Here is an 18,051-nt window from a genome sequence, read left to right as displayed (position 1 = left end):
TAATTTTATTTACACAATACAACACAGGACATAAAGGCACGTTAAAAAAATAGGGTTGTCCTTTAACTCGCATGCAAAAGATAGTTGTATTAACCCACCTTTTGACCACTAAAACATTCTGACAGATAACATTCTATTTATTCCGGACTATGGAAACCTCCAGAGAATCACACCCAAGTTAATATACTTTGAATACGGACTGTACTACGAGAACTAAATATACTGCGCACACAAGTAGTACATGTAAATACTTTTTAGCCTATTTTATCAATAAAACTTGTGATATGGCACTAGTTACTTGGAACGGGTATTGCAAGTGGGCAAATGCTTTCAAAGAATGTTAATAATCCGGTTTATTCTGTTATGCTTGATTAACATTAAAACAATTGGAGGTTAACATTATCGTGTCCGGGCGTCCCGACTCATTAATTGTAATGACCATAAATAAGCGCGGGTGTAGGTATACACCTGACAGACGCAAAATAATAAAAATGGTGTGTATATTGATCATGAACCGGTTTTGAGCACTGGTCCCCTATTCTATGACAAGGATGTAAATATGGTAACAAGAATTTGTTCCATTATATATCAAATGATTACCAAATGGTTATCATAATTATTAAATGATTTTTCAAAATGAGTCGGTTAATAGTATTACCAGCTAAAGCTGACGTATTTTTAAAGATTAAACTTACAGGTGACGAACCTCAATAGTAGGTTGAATTAGGGGTGTGCAAAGTCAGTTAACCGCTGGTTCGGTTAACCGAAAGTCGATTAACCGCTGATGCGGTTAATCTAAAAGGGTTAATTGTAACCATAACCATAACCGATAGGTAGTTAACCATGGTTTGGTTAATCGGTGGTTATGATTCGGTTATGGTTATTTCGGTTATTAACAATTATTTTTTGATGTTTTTAGATAAAATATGGTTGTATTCTTGTATATAGTTTATAGATGTTTCAATGAATAAAACTTGATTATGTTATTATACGAACTATTTTAGCTTACAGAGCATATACCGTATACTAAGAAATGAATTACTTAGTTCATAAGTAATTATTATAACCATATTTTGGATATAGATATCTAGTTTGCTGATGTGTGTAAAATGCAACATATAAATCACATCAATTAAGGCATAAAACTAACCCTTTTTAAGTACTAATGTTGGAAAAAGAGTGTTTTTGTCTTTCTTTTGTATTTTCACGATGAAATGAGCTCAAATTCACAAAAGAAGCAAAAAGACAACTAATTCTAGCATAAATACAAGAAAAGGAATAAAAGTAGACTGCCCGGACCCTCAACGGCATCCTCCAAGGCAAAGAAGAGAAAGCAGAAGACTGAACACGCCCCGTGTCCAGCGGACACGGGGCCGTGCCCAAGAAGCAGCATAAAAGACAAACCTATAGAAGCTTCCATTGCCCACCACGGGGCCGTGTCCAGCGGGCACGGGGGCGTGGTGAAAGTACAGCAGGCGCATTAATTGTAATTGCGAATTACAATTAATGAGGAGAGAGAGTGTCAGACGAGCACGGGGGCGTTTCCAGCGGACACGGGGCCGTGCCCAGCCTTCTGTTCAGCCTATAAATAGGAGTGCTTGGTTTCATTCCATCTCATCCCTTGGCACACCACCTCTCTCACACTCCATCCACCACCCACCACCACCATAACACCATCATCCACCACCATCATCCATTGTCCATCGTAGAGTGTGTGAGTCGTCTCGGGATCCAAGATTGATCGTAAGAGTTCTTGACAATCAAGGCCATGTTTGCCTAAGTCTCTTACATCACTTGGTGAAGACAAGTGTTTAGTATAATACTTTTTATTTTTAATCTTTTGCACCTTTTATTTGGTTTTGTATTAATGACTTTAATAACTAGTTACTTATGTTGAAGGTGATCTTTCCTTATCGTTTGTCCGTGGTGTCTTGGCGTTATTTTACTGTCTATATAAAATAAAAGATTTTCACCATTCATATCTCCACGGTCTATATGGAGGTATGTTGGCTACCTGGTCGGGGGTTAAGGGAACGGTTTGGTAAGGGTCTTGCCCTTGTTCAGCGTTTAGAGGTCCTGCTTGGGACCTGGGTCAAATTTAGTAGGATCTCCTTCAATGCCTATAGGTATTGGATGGCGGGGACCCAAACTCTTTGACCCCCTCATAAGTTAACTACTATTAATACTATAACCCGGCTATTTAGGACTGTATCCCTGCAGACTCAGACTACTTAGCCGAGGGTAACGTCACCGCCGAAAGCGGGGCCTACCACAATTTGCATTAATAACTTAATTCATTATCTTTCAATAATCCGACCCTTTAGGATTGTATCCTTGCTGACTCAAACTACTGGGTTGAGGGTAACGTCGCCTTCAAAAGAGGGGCCTACTACAATAACTAAGATAATCTCTTAAACAAGTGCAAAAGTGCGAAAATAATCAAAGGTTATACTAATACACGTGTCGGATCCAAGTGATTCATCTTGTCTATCTGTTTTTATTTTATTTTATTTTTCAGCATTTAGTTAGTTTTTATTTTCTTAGATTAAAACATTTTTCTCACTTTTTGATTTGATTAGACGTTGAGGATAAACCAGTATTAAAAGCTCTTGTGTCCTTGGACGACCTCGGTATCTTACCAACACTATACTACGTCCACGATGGGTGCACTTGCCCATATGTGTGTTTAGTGTTAGTGAATATCGTGTTTTATAAATTTAAAACTTGGCTAAAAGTGTAAAAAGGGCTTAAAATATACATCAAAGATATATACACACTGACACGCATCATTTGCTAATGCAATAAATGAAAAAAAAAGTAACACAAATAAATAGAGACAAGAAACTAAGAGGAAGATGATAAAAAATAACTCTAATGCCTACTAAACATTTAACTTCAAACATAAATATAAAAAAGAATCATAAATAAATATAAAAAAACAAGGTTCAGTTCGGTTAAATTCGGTTAATGAAGATACCTAAACCGTGACGTAACCGAACAGTTGATTAATCATATTCACCTAACCATAACCGTTAGGTTTGGGCGGTTTCGGTTAATGGTTCTATTTTCGGTTGTGGTTCAGTTTTTGCTCACCCCTAGGCTAGATAAGGTTCGGCCAAAGAGCTTTGGAATTTGCGACTCCATGGCTAAAGACCTATGATGTCTAAAGTCATTTTTATTAGATTCTACCTTGTAGGATATTTTGTACTGAACACAACGTATAACAACCCGCACATTCGTGCGTTGTTACTACTCGTTACACTCGTTACGCCTAGCACCAGAGATTCGGATCATAATGTGGCTATATCGCATATATCGCTAAATCGCAGTATTTTTCGCATATTTCACATACTTTATCGCTCTCACATAACATTGCAATTGCTGACAACCGCGAAGATGTCGAGTGAGGACCAAATCTACCCTCCTTGATAGTCGTGATGTGTTGCAGTGTAACTCATCCCATCACACACATTAACGTTCACGATGACATTGAGAGAAGACCTATTCTACCCTTCTCGATGACCGTGAAGCGTCGCAAAGTAACGCATATTCGAAACGAAACCCGGTTATTGTATCGCAACTTTGAAATATGGATATGTATATACGACCCAACGTGGCTAATTATAATAAATATATGAAAATGTGGATGAGAATGTGTAACCAAACTATCGCAATGCTTAACAATCGAAACGGAACGCCAAAACTCAGCTCGCCGGGGGCGTTTGATCGAATGGCACTTCGATCGAATGGCAACCCGATCGGACAATCATCCGATCGGACAACCAACCGATTGGACAGCCATCCGATCCGATGCACTGCACCGCCTTTCTCCTCCTTTGCCTATAAATACTCCACTTGTCACATCAACAATAGTTGATATGACTACTCTCGCTCGACCAGACGCCTTCTCGCCATTTTCTCTCGATTTCTCTCAGTTCTTGTAAGTTTCTACCTCAAATCTTGTACTTCTATGATCTACACGCACTCCTCCATCTTTTTCACCATCAAATCTCACTTTTTCACCGTTAAATCTTCGGATTTGAGCCGTTCTAAGGTGATGTCATCATGGAGTTCTTAGGAACAATGAAGTGTGACCTCATCTCATCAAGAACAGTCCAGATCTGATAGATTTAACAGTGTATAAACACAAATCTCACCTAAATCTAAGCCGAACCTAAATTGTCTAAGTTTTTCTTCAAACTTTCCTAACTTATCACTCGAAACCGGTAGCAATAGAGCTCGCACAAACCTTCTACTTTTTCTATAGTGAAGTGTCGGTTTGAGAATTGGTTCCTATCGACGAGATGACCGGCTTGTCGTGTTAAACACGAATAACCGTCAAGAACAGTTAACTGATCGGACGGGGTGATTCCCATCTGATCCGGTGACTCGAACCTGGTGGAGTTCCATTGTTTAGCTCGTAGTCGTAACGTCTCGATCAAATCGCAAAACTTAACGAAATAGCCAAGATGTAAAACGATAAGATTGCGGGACGGGTTACCGTCCGATCGGATTGCCGTCCGATCAGACTGCCACCCGATCGACCTGCAATCCGGTCGGGTTGCACTTGGGGTCAAGACTTAAACAAATTTTCCAAGCAATTCGAAGGACTGAATGACGAACGGATTGCCGTCCGATCGAACGACCATTCGATCGGCCGACTTTTAAGTTCTCGACACTTAAACGTTTTACAAATCCTCATCACACATAAGTTCCAACGGATTGTCACCCGATCGGATTTCCACCCGATCGAGCGACCAGTCTGCTGTGAACTTATCAACAACCAAAGTGTCTTGCCAATCGGATCACCGTCCGATCGAACAGCCACCCGATCGAGCTGCCACCCAATCGACCGGCCGTTCGATCGACCGACCTGAAAGGTAGAGATACTTCTCTGTTTTTCAAAATGCGATCGACCGACCTGAAAGGTAGAGATACTTCTCTGTTTTTCAAAATGCTACAACGAAAACTTCAAAAGGCAAACCACCATACACAAACACATCTTTCCCAACGATGTAGCAATCTAATCGAATGGTCACCCGATCGGATGACCATCCGATCGGATAGTCACCCGATCGACCAGCCACCCGATCGGATTGCCATCCGATCGGAGTACTGTCTGATACGTGGTCGAAAACCGGTGTTCGTTTATGTCTATGTTTACATTTTTACTTAACTTTTTATCCCGATCATAAGTACTGTACCTCAACTTAGGCCCAGTTAACTTCTCACTAAAATAAGCAACAGGTCGACCACCCTGACTAAGAACCCCACCAATTCCAACCTTTGAGGCATCAGTATGAAGTTCAAAAACTTGAGAAAAATCAGGCAATACCAGAATTGGTGCTGTAGTGAGCTTCTCTTTCACAACTTGAAAAGCCATCTCTACCTCATCTGTCCATACAAACGTCTTCCCCTTCATACAATCTGTCACTAGGGCCATAATAGAACTGAAGTGTGGAATAAACCGTCTATAAAAAGAAGCAAGCCCGTGGAAACTACGAACTTCAGTAATGGTAGTAGGAGTTGGCCAATTTTGAACAGCCGCCACCTTGGATTCATCAACCTGTATCCCATCACCAGAAACAACATACCCTAAGAACAACACCTTAGGGGTCATGAACACACACTTCTTGGTGGCTGCATAAAAACGGTCCCTGTGAAGTAAGGCCAAAACATGCCTCACATGCACAACATGGTCGCTGAAAGAAGCACTATAAATAAGAATATCATCAAAATACACAATCACGAACTTCCCAATAAAAGGTCTAAGCAACTGATTCATCACACGCATAAAGTACTAGGTGCGTTTGATAAACCAAATGGCATCACCAACCACTCATACAACCCTTCACGAGTCTTGAAGGCAGTCTTCCACTCGTCACCTGGTCTAAGACGAATCTTGTAATATCCACTCTTCAAATCTAACTTCGTAAAAATAATAGCACCACTAATCTGATCAAGTAAATCATCGATTCGAGGAATAGGAAACCTGTACCTCATAGTAATCTTGTTGATTGCTCGACTGTCAACACACATACGCCAAGTGCCATCTTTCTTTGGAGTCAATAAAGCCGGAACAACACATATAACAACCTTAAACCGACACCCTCGTAACATTTTCCGACACCCTAAAAATATTTAAAGTATCCCAATATGTCCCTAAAAACACCCCATACATGAAAACGGACCCCGAATACCTTAAATATTATTAAAAATAATTAAAAATCAATTTTTGGGTTTTGTCGCGGGCCGCGTAGCCCATGGCTACGTCTTACGTGGGCCGCTAGAGATCAAGAACGCGGCAAAACCCTGTGCTGACACGTGTCTGACTCATGTTGAACCTACTAGGTGACCCAGATCACCTACGCTGTTGACCAGCGTTGACGCGGGCCGCGTAGCCCTTTGGTTAACCTTTACGCGGGCCGCGTAAACGTCAAGATCAGCCCCTATATAATGGGAGCTCGGGCCTTCAGTTTACGTCGCTTAGATTTCTTTTCTCAATCTCAATTTTCTGATAGTATGCACCATACTCATACCCCCCCTAAAGTAACGAAGTTCTGCTCTGTTGTAAGTATCATAACCCCTGGATACGTATTAGATACCCTGCCCGATTGATCTAGGGTTCCGTAACGACTGTCGTGGTTTTGCCCGACGTAGTCGTTCGAATGACGTCTCGGGGAGGGTATTGCTAATGTTAAAATGGGTTATTATACTAACACGCGTGCATTTGTGTAATTTATAGTTTGTCACCAGGAAACCCTAAAGGATAATCTAAGACAGCAAAGTGAGTAATCTCCTTTTTGTAAACAGTTTTTACAAAACCTTAAACATTTTAAAATGCAATTTAGCAGTGATTGAGTCTTTGTAATTCTACAATAACTGCCGGTATGTAGTGGTTTTATATACAAAATGTGAGACACATTACCATTGGACGAAGAGTTAGCCAATGTGTAATATGACCCACCAGTCAATGAGTAATTGGGTAGATGTAAACATTGTAATCGCTCTCAGTACTGTTTAAATTAATTTTCTTGATTAAACTGGGATTCACTCACCAGTATTTCCCACTGACAAAATGTTTTTAAAACGTGTTTCAGGTAACACAATGTGAAAGCCAATTAGAAGCCAGCTGGACAACACTGAAGGCTTGGAAAAGTGGCTATAAAAGTTACCTAAATAAAAGAAGGCGTTTATTTCAATAAAATGGGATTTATCCCAATGTGTTTATTTATATAAAATGTGGTATTTTACTCTGATAAAATATTTCCTAACTACGGTCATGATGAAATTTCCGCTGCCAAATTAATAAACCCCGATACCACCAGCACTGTAAATCGCAGCCGCCCGTTCCCGGGACAGATAGGGGGCGGGGGTTGCGACAGCACAAGGGCTCATACTTTCACGAACATGCCCCTTAGAAATCAATTCCTCAACCTGCCTTCGCAACTCTTCATGCTCACCAGGGCTCATCCTGTAATGTGGTCTATTGGGTAACTGTGACCCAGGCTTCAAATCAATATGATGTTGGATGTCACGCAAAGGTGGCAATCCATCAGGCAATTCATCAGGGAAAACATCAGAAAATTCTTCAAGCAAAGGAACCATAGCATCAGGAATGTTGACCCCTTCAACCACTTCCTTACCAATCAACACAAAAACATCATCTCCCACTTCCAATTCATTCTCAATCTGAGAAAGAGTCAACAGGGTACGAGTGGGCTTGGCGGCTACTTCCTTGGGTTTATTAGGCAACAAAGTTATCTTCACATTATCAAACATAAAACTGTAGGTATTAGAACGCCCGTTATGCTCTACGCATCGATCATATTCCCAAGGCCTCCCCAACAATAAATGACAAGCGTCCATAGGTACCACATCACACCACACATCATCCTTATATGTTTTACCAACAGAAAAAAAAACAAGGGTACGCTTACTGACTTGTACATCGCCTCCCTTCTTGAGCCACTGGAGCTTATAAGGTTTACGATGGTTCTCCGTCTTCAAACCTAGCTTTCTGACAGCCTCCTCGGAAACTAGATTGTCACAACTCCTTGAGTCAATAACAAAGGTACAAACCTTTTCCAACACAGTACATGTCGAATGGAAGATGTTATGCTTAAGCCAATCATCATCATTGGCCTTTGGTGTATAGCATGAGCACCTAACCACCAGACTCAACCCCACATCTCCAACCACCTCCTCTTCTTCATACTCAGGCTCCTCATCATAAATCGGGCCGTCTTCATAAGTCTCACCAACCTCATCATCATCTTCCCATCCATCAGGTTCGTTAAACAAGTGTCTCTTCCCAGCCCTCTTGCACTCTGCCTGGCGATGACCCGTGTCTCCACAATTAAAACATTTCATGTTACTAGTACTGGCCCCTTTAGAACTAGATCCAGAAGCGCCACCACCCGGTTTTGCTTGGATGGGCACAAAACGAGACACCACATTGCCCGAACCCGAACTACCTCATGTCAAGGCAGATGAGGCTGAACCACCACTACATTGGTTTTGTTTTTCAAAAACCAGGGCATGCTGATGTGCATCAGAAATAGTCATCAGATCAAACAAATTCACAGACTCCATAATCGGAAGCCTTAGACCACCAATGTAACGAGAGATAAGTTGATCTTCAGTCTCTTGAATATCATTTCGAGCCACCAATTGATAGAACTCTGTTGTGTAATCTTCAACAGTTTTGGATCCCTGCTTTAAATTCTGTAACCGCTGGTACATTAAACGCTGATAATTATGAGGAATAAAGTTGGCCCTCATGCACTTCTTCATCTTCCTCCAGGTTATGACCTTTGACTTTCCCATCCTTTCACGAGACAGTTTCAGTTGTTGCCACCAAGCAGATGCCCTACCACGTAACCTGGTAGCGATCAAAGGAACCCTTTTGTCTTCGGGAACCTCTTTGAACTCGAACACCTCTTCAACCACAACAAGCCAATCAATGAAATTTTCTGGATTCAAAGTGTCACCATCAAATTCTGGAATGCTAGTTCGTATTTCCGACTCCCAACGCCGATTACCCTCTCCACGTTCTCTCCTTGGTCCCCCTTCCTGTTCGTCATCGGAATCCGAACCATCACCAAATGGGTTACTAAGATCAGTACCATACCCATCATTGGGTCCTTGCCTTCTACGATTGATCAAGTCAGCCATCCGATCAGTCAAATGATTGACCACTTGATCCAAACGTTGATCCATTCTTGCCATAAGTCGCTGCTCTAATTCCCGTTCATACACTTCATCGAGAGGCCTGGTGTTATTTCTCCTCGAAGGCATTTTGAGCCAGGAATTCGGCTCTGATACCAACTGATGTAGGCTAGAAAATGGGATACGAAATCGGACCTGTTGATTCACACAGAATACCAGAAACGATTCTTCCAGAATTCGTAGATTCTCGTAGAATACCGAAAATTGGGGTTTCACACTCAAAACACTCACAAATGAATTGGGAGAGAAAAATGACTTTTCATAAACTTCAAAACTGATTATCTTCCTCCCTTTACATCCATATAAATAATAACATAAATTGAAAACGGGCCTCAAAACACACTTGGGCCAAAAGCTAGAACGAAATAAAAGTCCACGAAAAGCACTAAAAACATAAAAATATAAATAACTCATAGAAATAAGCATTTTTGGGCCCGAACGATGACCCAAACCACCTACGGTCGTTTGTAGAAAGATGGGCTTCGTTCTCACGATCGTTTCGCCTGGCCGCACGCCAAAAATGGACACATGTAGCCCAAGTTAGAGCCATTTTAGTGAAGCCCCTTTTGTCACGTGATCTTGAACCTCCAAATACAAGATGACCCTCTCCTCCACACTTAGGCCCGCATCAAAGCCACTTTAAATTCATCAAGATTTCTAATTTCATCAATGTTTTAATAGTAGTTTTGTTCAGGTTTGAGTCAAATATTGAAGATAATAATGTGGATATTCAAGTAAATATGTAATTTTTATAGTTTAGTTAAAAAAAGGGTAAAATAGTCTTTTATAATCTATTTTTTTAGTGAAGTGGGTATAGATATTTCTAACTTTTAGGATGAGGAAATAGGGTAAGGTTATTGTAAAAAAGGTTAAAAGTGTGACAAATGTGAGAAATATTGTGGTGATGACATGTATCCTAAATCTAAATTAATTCAAAAGGGTACACAAGTAATTTTATCATTAATTCAATTAATTAAAAACTTCTCATAACCGCCACCTTAATTATATGAACTGGAATTTTTTTTAAAAGATTTCTATAAACACCATTCAGCAAGTATAGTAAGTATATAACACCATTCAGCAAGTATATAACACCATTTAGCAAGTATATAACACCATTCAGTAAGTATATAACACCATTCAACAAGTATATAACACCATTCAGTAAGTATATAACACTATTCAGCACATATATAACACCATTCAATAAAGTATATAACACCATACAATAAAGTATATAACACCATTCAGCACATATATAACACTATTCAATAATCATTACATCTCTGTATCATCTTCTCCACTTCCGGCACCACCACTGCCGCTCTGCCGCCGTTTTCGTGTAGAGAGAGAGATCATCTGGTCGTGCGATGTAGAGAGAGAGATCGCACGACCACCACCACTGCCACTTCCGGCACCACCATTGCCGCTCCAGCACCACCACTGCCGCTCCGGCACCACCACTGCGATGTAGAGAGAGATCGAAATTGTAGAGAGAGGGAGATCGAAATTATAGGGATTTTGATTTACAGTTTCCTATTTTGAATGTATATAAAGACTTTATTACCCCTATAATGGTATCGATTCTTTCTTATCCTTCTCACACTTTTGGTCTTTTTTACAGGAACATTTATCTGAGGAAATATGTAATTTAATTTTTGGCTTGAGTAAATATGCAATTTATTAACTTTGCAGAGGGATATATGTAATTGCCCTTTTATTTATTTAAATAAACTAGTGACTTAGTTAAAAAAATGATAAAATAGTCATTCTATAATCTATTCTTGAATGAAGTGGGTATATTTGATATTTCTAACTTTTAGGATAAGAAAATATGTAATTTAATTTTTGGCTTGAGAAAATATGTAATTCATTAACTTTACAGGGGATATATATAATTGCTCCTTTATTTAAACTAGCAGGGTGCCCGCGCGATGCGGCGGGGGCGACACTTTGCATTGTAACACTTGTTTCTGGTAGTTTTCTTATTCGTATAATATTTATGATAATATTATTGTGGTGGATATATGTCATAAGTTTACACATATGTAAAAGTTTTGTTTTTTTAATAAAAATTAATAAATAAAAGACAAAAATTAATGTTTTTTTTATAAAAGTTAATAATCAAAAGACAAAAAATAAAAGATAAGTTGTTATACTTGTAAAGTTTGTTTATTTTATTGGTTAAATTATAAAGTATAATTTTATTCTTTAAAGTTCATAACTTTTTCTAAATATCCACATAGTACCCATCCAATAAACTTTAAGTTTAAACTTTTCGTTTTTATAAAAATAAAAAAATAGTATTTGACTCGTAAGTACGTTTTAGAGCTTTAACTTAAATTGTTAAATTTCGGTATTTTACAAATATAAAAAAATTTATATTTTTATAAAATTTCAATAATTATTTTTATAAAAAAATAGGATGATAAGAGTTTATATCTTTATTAACTTTATATCATATTAAGTTCAAATTTTTAGTTCCTAACTAATCTTATCTATATGAGTCTACTTTTAACTAATAATCCCTAAAAATATGCAACACAATCTACTACTATGTATCTAGTCAAGTTGGTAAATAATTCTTTTAGAACTGATTAATATTATCTATAACAATATAGTTGAACTTATAATTCCTAAAAATTTGCAACCCAGTTTAGAATTTATCTAGTAAAAATTGTAAATTTCTGGAGTATTTTATTTATATTACTTGTTATAAAAATGTTTATAAAATAATTAATTTTTTATTAACTTTATATCATAGTAAGTTCAGTTTTTTAGTTTAGCTTTAAAGTTTATTACTTTATTACTTTTTAATTAAGAAATGCAAATTATTAGATTAATATCCAAGAATAACTGTAATATTTTATAATTTTAGCTTGACTATATCTTACTGCAATATCTATTTATTGCAACTTTAGGATATTAACTTATATAAGTTCAGTTGACTTGTAAATTTAGGATATTAACATTATTTTGAACTTTATTAGTATGGTTAATAATTGCATTATATTAACACCAAAGATAAAGTTCAAATATAAAATAAACTTTATTCATACGTCTAGGTCAAACATAAGAACTGAAAATGAAAAAAAATAATATAAAAACACTTGATAGATTTCATATTAGACTGCATGAAATCTGTTCCGCTTCTGAATTGACACTCGACGTATTTTTAATCGGGTTTTCTGGTTTGTGCTTGAATCGATAGTATCTTCTAATTCCTCTTCTTTGTCATTGTCCTCAGAATCGTCTAAATTAATAATCTCACTCCATTTCCATTAAGAGAGTCTCTTGGACCTCTACCTTTGAGTCTCAAACTTCCGATCCCTATGAATGACAAAAGTTAAATACAAAAGTTAAAAAAAGATTAAATAAACTGCTTGAATCGGCAGTATCTTCTAATTCCTCTTCTTTGTCATTGTCCTCATAATCATCTAAATTAATAATCTCACTCCATTTCCATTAAGAGAGTCTCCTGGATCTCTTCCTTTGAGTCTCAAACTTCCGATCCCTATGAATGACAAAAGTTAAATACAAAAGTTAAAAAAAGATTAAATAAACCTTAAAATTACATCTTCACTAAATTCACATTGAAGATTAAACTTGTATGGACTAAACATTGCACCATAAGAAATAATATCAATACTTTTATCACCATCATCCTGCAATAAAACACACATATAATAACATAATGAACATGTTAATATGAAAGATATACGCAAAAATAATACTTAAAAACCAGCAAAATCAATACCTTAGAAGCTTGTTCGACAAATGTGTTGTTTAAATTGGCACGTTCATCATGCAACTGAATCTGAAAAATCAAATAAGTTAACATTCACATAAAAGTAAATAAAAGAAAAAAAATATTCACTGCTGCGATATAACAAAACTGACCTTTCGCAACAATTGAATTCAGATATGGATCCATTTTTTTTAACTTTGTTTAGCAATAGATATAGGAGTGTCCTGCTATATTTATAGTAGTAACTATAGAAGTGCATTAGGGTTTAATTTTAGATTTTCCACCCCTTTATTTAGGAAGTTTGTTGTGGTTAGTTTTAAATTTTTATAAGATATATCTAAGTATAGATATTAGGCAATTTTAATAAAATAAAATGTGACAGAAAATATCTTCATTTTATGTTACGGTACTTTTAATTCCTTTTGTTTTTGTTTTTGTTTGCATAGATGGAGCCATCTTTGTAGATTAGGCACATTAGATCACAAGTATTAATTACTTGTACATTAACGCATAATCGACTTGTATCTTTTAATTTGTGCGTCGATATTGAACAAGACAACTACCGAAACGTCGACAAAAATGTGTAGATCGTCATGCTATCTTTGGATTTTTTTTTTAAACAGTATAGTTTATAAGATATGTCAAGAATACGTAAAAAAATGATAAGTTTGTTATGGATGAGTGAATTGTAACTAATTATCTATAATTTTGTTAAAACCTTAGAGAATTTAAGTGTAATAATTTTAGGGGCTAAAAAATAAATAATGTTTAAAAGACCAAACTACCCTCATTTTAGGGGTCTTTTTATATATAAAGAAGAGGAAAAGTTCTTATTTTTTGGGTATCTTAAAATGTCCCTCACTCATGCATTATAATATAGTATAGATAATATTTAAATATGCTAGTGACTTACCAAACTGACGATGCTACATAACAATTCCTATATACAATTATATAATACTCTATTTTTCAACATTTCTATGCAATAGAGGTTGTACCATTAGCTTTGTTTCTTTTTTATGTAAATAAAGGTTGTACCTTCTGCTTAATTGGTATTTCTTTTAAATCAGTACACACATTGCCTTCTTTACTCATACCCCCAAACTCATACATACACACCTGAGAGAGAGTGCGAACGCCGTCAAGAGAGAGAGAGAGAGAGGCAGGAAAGAAAGAGAGACCGATGAAAGGGAGAGGAAGCCGGTCACCTCAACCTGACGAAGGGGATGATGGCGACGGCTTACGTATTCCGACAAACAGATTGGCGGCGATGTCGACTAGGGTTCCAATTTATGCTGTGTTCCAGAGATCCACTTAACAAGGGGAGGGGAGGGGAGGGGAGGGAAAATGGGGTTTTTTTTTGCCTGATAATAGTCTTTCCAATTTGGAAAGACATGGAGGGGAGGGGAGAGATGGGGAGGGATTTTTAACTTGGGAACACACCCTTAGGGTTTTGAAACCAGATCGTGAAGGTGTTGAGGACAACCAATGGTCGGAGAAAACTATTTAAACAGGTAGATGTACCTATGACTTAGTTTGTTTTTTTGTGCATATTTAAGGTATACATTTGGTTATGTTAATTGTACACTAAAGCTTCTTTTGCAAGCTCTATGTTCCATCTAGGTTTTAGAGAGATCAGGTTTAAAGGCTTGAACAAATTTTAAGTTCGAAGAGAATTTTAGGGGAAACCATCAGACATGAAACCCTTCGTCCTTTTATTAGAGATATTGAGATATAGAGAGAGAGAGAGAGAGCGATAGAAAGATTGCAAAGAGAGAGAGAGAGGGAATCGATTTCACGGTAATTTGATGGTGGTGGGTTGAGGCGCAGCTGGAGAGAGACAGTGTTTCATGGCGGTGGTTCTGCCGCCAGTGATGGTGGTGGTTTGCCGAGCGAAGATGACGCCATCGCATCCGGCGGTCCGGCCCGGCGCCGGACAGCAGAGTGTTTTTTCCGAGTTAACTATTTGTTTGAATCCGTTAGTGACTCCTAACATCGCATCCGGCGGTCCGGCCCAGCGGCACACAGCGGAGGGTTTGGGAGTTAATTTTTTTGTTTGAGTTTTAGTGTATACGGGTCCTAACCGGGCTTTGTGTGCGACATTTTTTATTTGAAATATAGTATTTGAAATGATAACCTTATTTTATGTTTTGAGCAGGTTGGAAGTTGGATAGTGGTGTTTTGTTGAACCTTTATCTTGTATGCAAAGCTCAGTGTGTCTTCCCTCGGCACCTACATTTAGGACAATATTTGGAGTTCATTAGGTAAACTGCGAAGCTCAGTGCAACAGTTTTGCTGAACCTTTATCTTGTAGCGCAACTGATTTGCTGGTGCTCATTTAGGCTATAGGGTGTGGTCATGACCCTTATGACCACCATGACCCTCCATGTTTGTGCCATGTAACTCATCTTTAATCCACCATCCAAAACCACTACCCTAAGGGTGTGGTCATGACCCAAACCATTAGCCCCTTATTTATTATCTTTGTCTAAACAAAAAGGAAATGATTTGTTGAAAAATGGAAAGGAGGACCATGGTTGCCATGGTTTAATCCATGCAAACCATGGTGGATCAATCAAGGGGGTGGTGTAGCATTCCATTCATGTTCCTATGTGGCAAATCATGTCCCAACCATGATCCCCACACCCTATAGCCTTATAAAAACTTACCAGGACAAAGGAGTTCATTAGGTAAATTACACCACAAATTAGTTGCGCTAACCAGTGGGTTAAGCGTGTTAATTTAAAGAACCTGGGTCACTTTTAATTACCAGATGAGTTGTTAAAAGCTTGAACCAGTGGGTGTTAAACGGGTCAGTTTTATGAACCTGATAAGTTCTTATAAATGGGCACCAACATTTTAATCTTTTGCTAAAAGAATTGTGCGCCTCATTGTGTTGGGTCAAACAGGTCCAACTTTGTACAACAGGCCAATCGATTTGTTTTTAAATGGCTCAAGCAGATCTGATTTATTAAACAGGTAAAACAATCATCTTTACTTAAACGGGTCACGTGGGTTATATAACTTATATTTATTGAACGGACAATTTTTTTACAAGGGCCAACTGGGTCAGTTTTAAGTTGGTACTTTCTTATTAGTGGTCACTAACACTTTTGATTTATTCCATCATTTTTGTGTCTGTTTGCCGCATAGTTCTAAAGTTTTTATTACATGGGTCAATCGATTCGCTTTATTAAATGGCTCAAGTGGGCCAGTTTTATTAAACAGGTTGAACGATCAGTTTCTCTTAAACGTCGAGTGAGTTAGTGTTATTAAATGGGTCAAAAGGGAAAGTTTTCCTACACAGGCCAACTGGATCAGTTTCAATGACCTGGTGAGTTTTTATAAACGTTAAGAGTAGTTTTAAAATTGAGGCATCCAAGCACCTAAGGTGTTGCGTAGCCGTAAAATATAAATGATTTTTTGCTAATAAACATTGAATCAGATAATGGTTGCCATTAGTTTTTTTTGTTGGGAATTGCTAACATATAGAGAAGTTAGGCTAGACTTAATTATGAGGTAAATGAAATGATTCCTGGATGTTCGATCTATATCTACCAGGCTTAAATTTATTTATATCAAAATCAACATACACTCAAGGAGCCTTAATTCTGAGGTACATGAAATGATTGTTAGTTTTGCATGATGTTGTTTTTTGTTTTGCAAGAAACGTCTCTTACTCCCTAAAGACATCGCTGTGTTTAGCTTTTCGTAGGATGTTATCTAAATTAATCGGTCCTGATGCAACCAATTTACGCATCAAAGGTGTCGCGTGTGGCCGAGGAGCTGATGTAACTGATCTATCTTCTCACTGGCTTGTTGTATGTTCAACCATGTATTTTCCAACCACTATAGCAGCCCTATGAACAACAAGTTTCCTCATAGATCAAGTGATTCCTTCAAACAATTTATATGGTGAAGCACATGTGACGCAGCAACTTTAAACTTCATTGAGGAATGAGGCATATGACTGAACACTTTATGCTTAAAATGCCTTCTCCATGACCTCTTTCATTCAACTACACTTCAAATTGTCATGGAGTAATCATAGTTTGCATCACCTCAGGTACATATTAGACGTCTATCTCCAATGCTAGACTTTTCATAGCTTATGGTTGGTTTATATTTCAAATTCTTTTACTGATCTTTCGAATTTTATGTAAATTGTAAAGTTCACTCAATTTTTTTTTTGTTTTTTCTATTGTATGCAACAGTTAGCGGATTATGGCGTCGATAGACCGACCATGGGAGATGTATTGTGGAACATGGAACATGCACTTTAGCTTCAAGAAGTCGAAAGTGCAAATGCAACTAGCATCTGTCAAACCAGCGAGCGAGACATTACATCCAGTGTTGGCTCTAGCAATATATGCTGATGATTGACTTGCTTTCAGGCACGAGAACAAGCCAAGTTTTTCACAGTTGGTAGCCAACGATTATAGGTAACAAGTTGTCGATTTCAATTAGCCATTTACTATTATTTGTTTATGCTTTGCATAAATAATGTAGTTTTGATAATCTTTGTAAAACAAAGGGTCTATGCCATCATCAAGGATAAGACTTCAACTATTGGATCTGGTCATTCAAGGAAGTTGGCATGATGCTATAATGTCACGTTTATAATATTTGTATTTTTTTGGTAGAGAAGAAATGATATCATTGTTTAGTTATATTGTACTATATGTGAAACTGAGCCCCGCCAGCAACGCTGCGGGTGCTTCTTCTAGTTTCTTTTTACAAAACAACCATTTCTAAAATACATTTAACTGACACAAAATTTTGTTTAGAAAAACATGATCAAAGTATTAAATTAAAATTTTAAATAAAATAACTTTATTTGTAAATGACTAGTTATTTGGAGTTATCTTAGCTTCCAAACAAATACACAAAACGAATAACCCCTTTTAAAACTTGATAAAAAAACTCACAAACTATAGAAAATACCTATGTTTAACTAGCATACAAACACCCCCCCCCCCCCCCCCAATCACTTAATTTCACAAAATTCCCTTTATTTATAATTAAAAAACTATTCACAAAACTCCATAAAAATAAGATACTTATAAAGTAAG

General features: G+C 37.4%; 1 protein-coding gene across 23 annotated transcripts; it reads left to right on the top strand.

The window, feature by feature from the left end:
• Positions 1-14,398: 14,398 nt before the first annotated feature.
• Positions 14,399-17,649, top strand: LOC110909032. 23 transcript variants are annotated; one of them, XR_004878376.1, is made up of 5 exons: positions 14,537-15,243; positions 16,541-16,595; positions 16,685-17,045; positions 17,194-17,421; positions 17,514-17,649. XR_004878376.1 is itself a non-coding variant. In XM_022154042.2 (4 exons), the coding sequence occupies exons 1-3, from the start codon at positions 14,830-14,832 to the stop codon at positions 16,843-16,845; spliced, it is 489 nt and encodes a 162-aa protein (XP_022009734.1). In that variant the 5' UTR covers positions 14,527-14,829; the 3' UTR covers positions 16,846-17,045; positions 17,194-17,649. The 23 variants fall into 23 exon arrangements, 2 of the variants coding, with proteins under 2 accessions (XP_022009734.1, XP_022009735.1); XR_002575079.2 differs by adding an exon at positions 14,399-14,493 and having other exon boundaries at positions 15,138-15,243; positions 15,889-17,045; positions 17,194-17,649; XR_004878378.1 differs by lacking the exon at positions 16,541-16,595 and adding an exon at positions 14,403-14,493 and having other exon boundaries at positions 15,138-15,243; positions 17,194-17,649.
• The last annotated feature ends 402 nt before the right edge of the window (positions 17,650-18,051 follow it).

Source organism: Helianthus annuus, chromosome 14 (genome assembly GCF_002127325.2).
Source record: "Helianthus annuus cultivar XRQ/B chromosome 14, HanXRQr2.0-SUNRISE, whole genome shotgun sequence".
Lineage (NCBI taxonomy): Eukaryota > Viridiplantae > Streptophyta > Magnoliopsida > Asterales > Asteraceae > Helianthus > Helianthus annuus.
This window is presented reverse-complemented; position numbering and strand designations above follow the sequence as displayed.

Bases quoted from the DNA above. Each gene is read 5' to 3' on its own strand.
- LOC110909032 (XM_022154042.2), top strand. From the start codon at position 14,830: ATGGCGGTGGTTCTGCCGCCAGTGATGGTGGTGGTTTGCCGAGCGAAG. The intron at 15,014-15,137 runs GTTTGGGAGTTA...TGTTTTGAGCAG, and splicing joins CCAGCGGCACACAGCGGAGG to GTTGGAAGTTGGATAGTGGT. The intron at 15,244-16,646 runs GTAAACTGCGAA...TTGTTTTGCAAG, and splicing joins CAATATTTGGAGTTCATTAG to AAACGTCTCTTACTCCCTAA.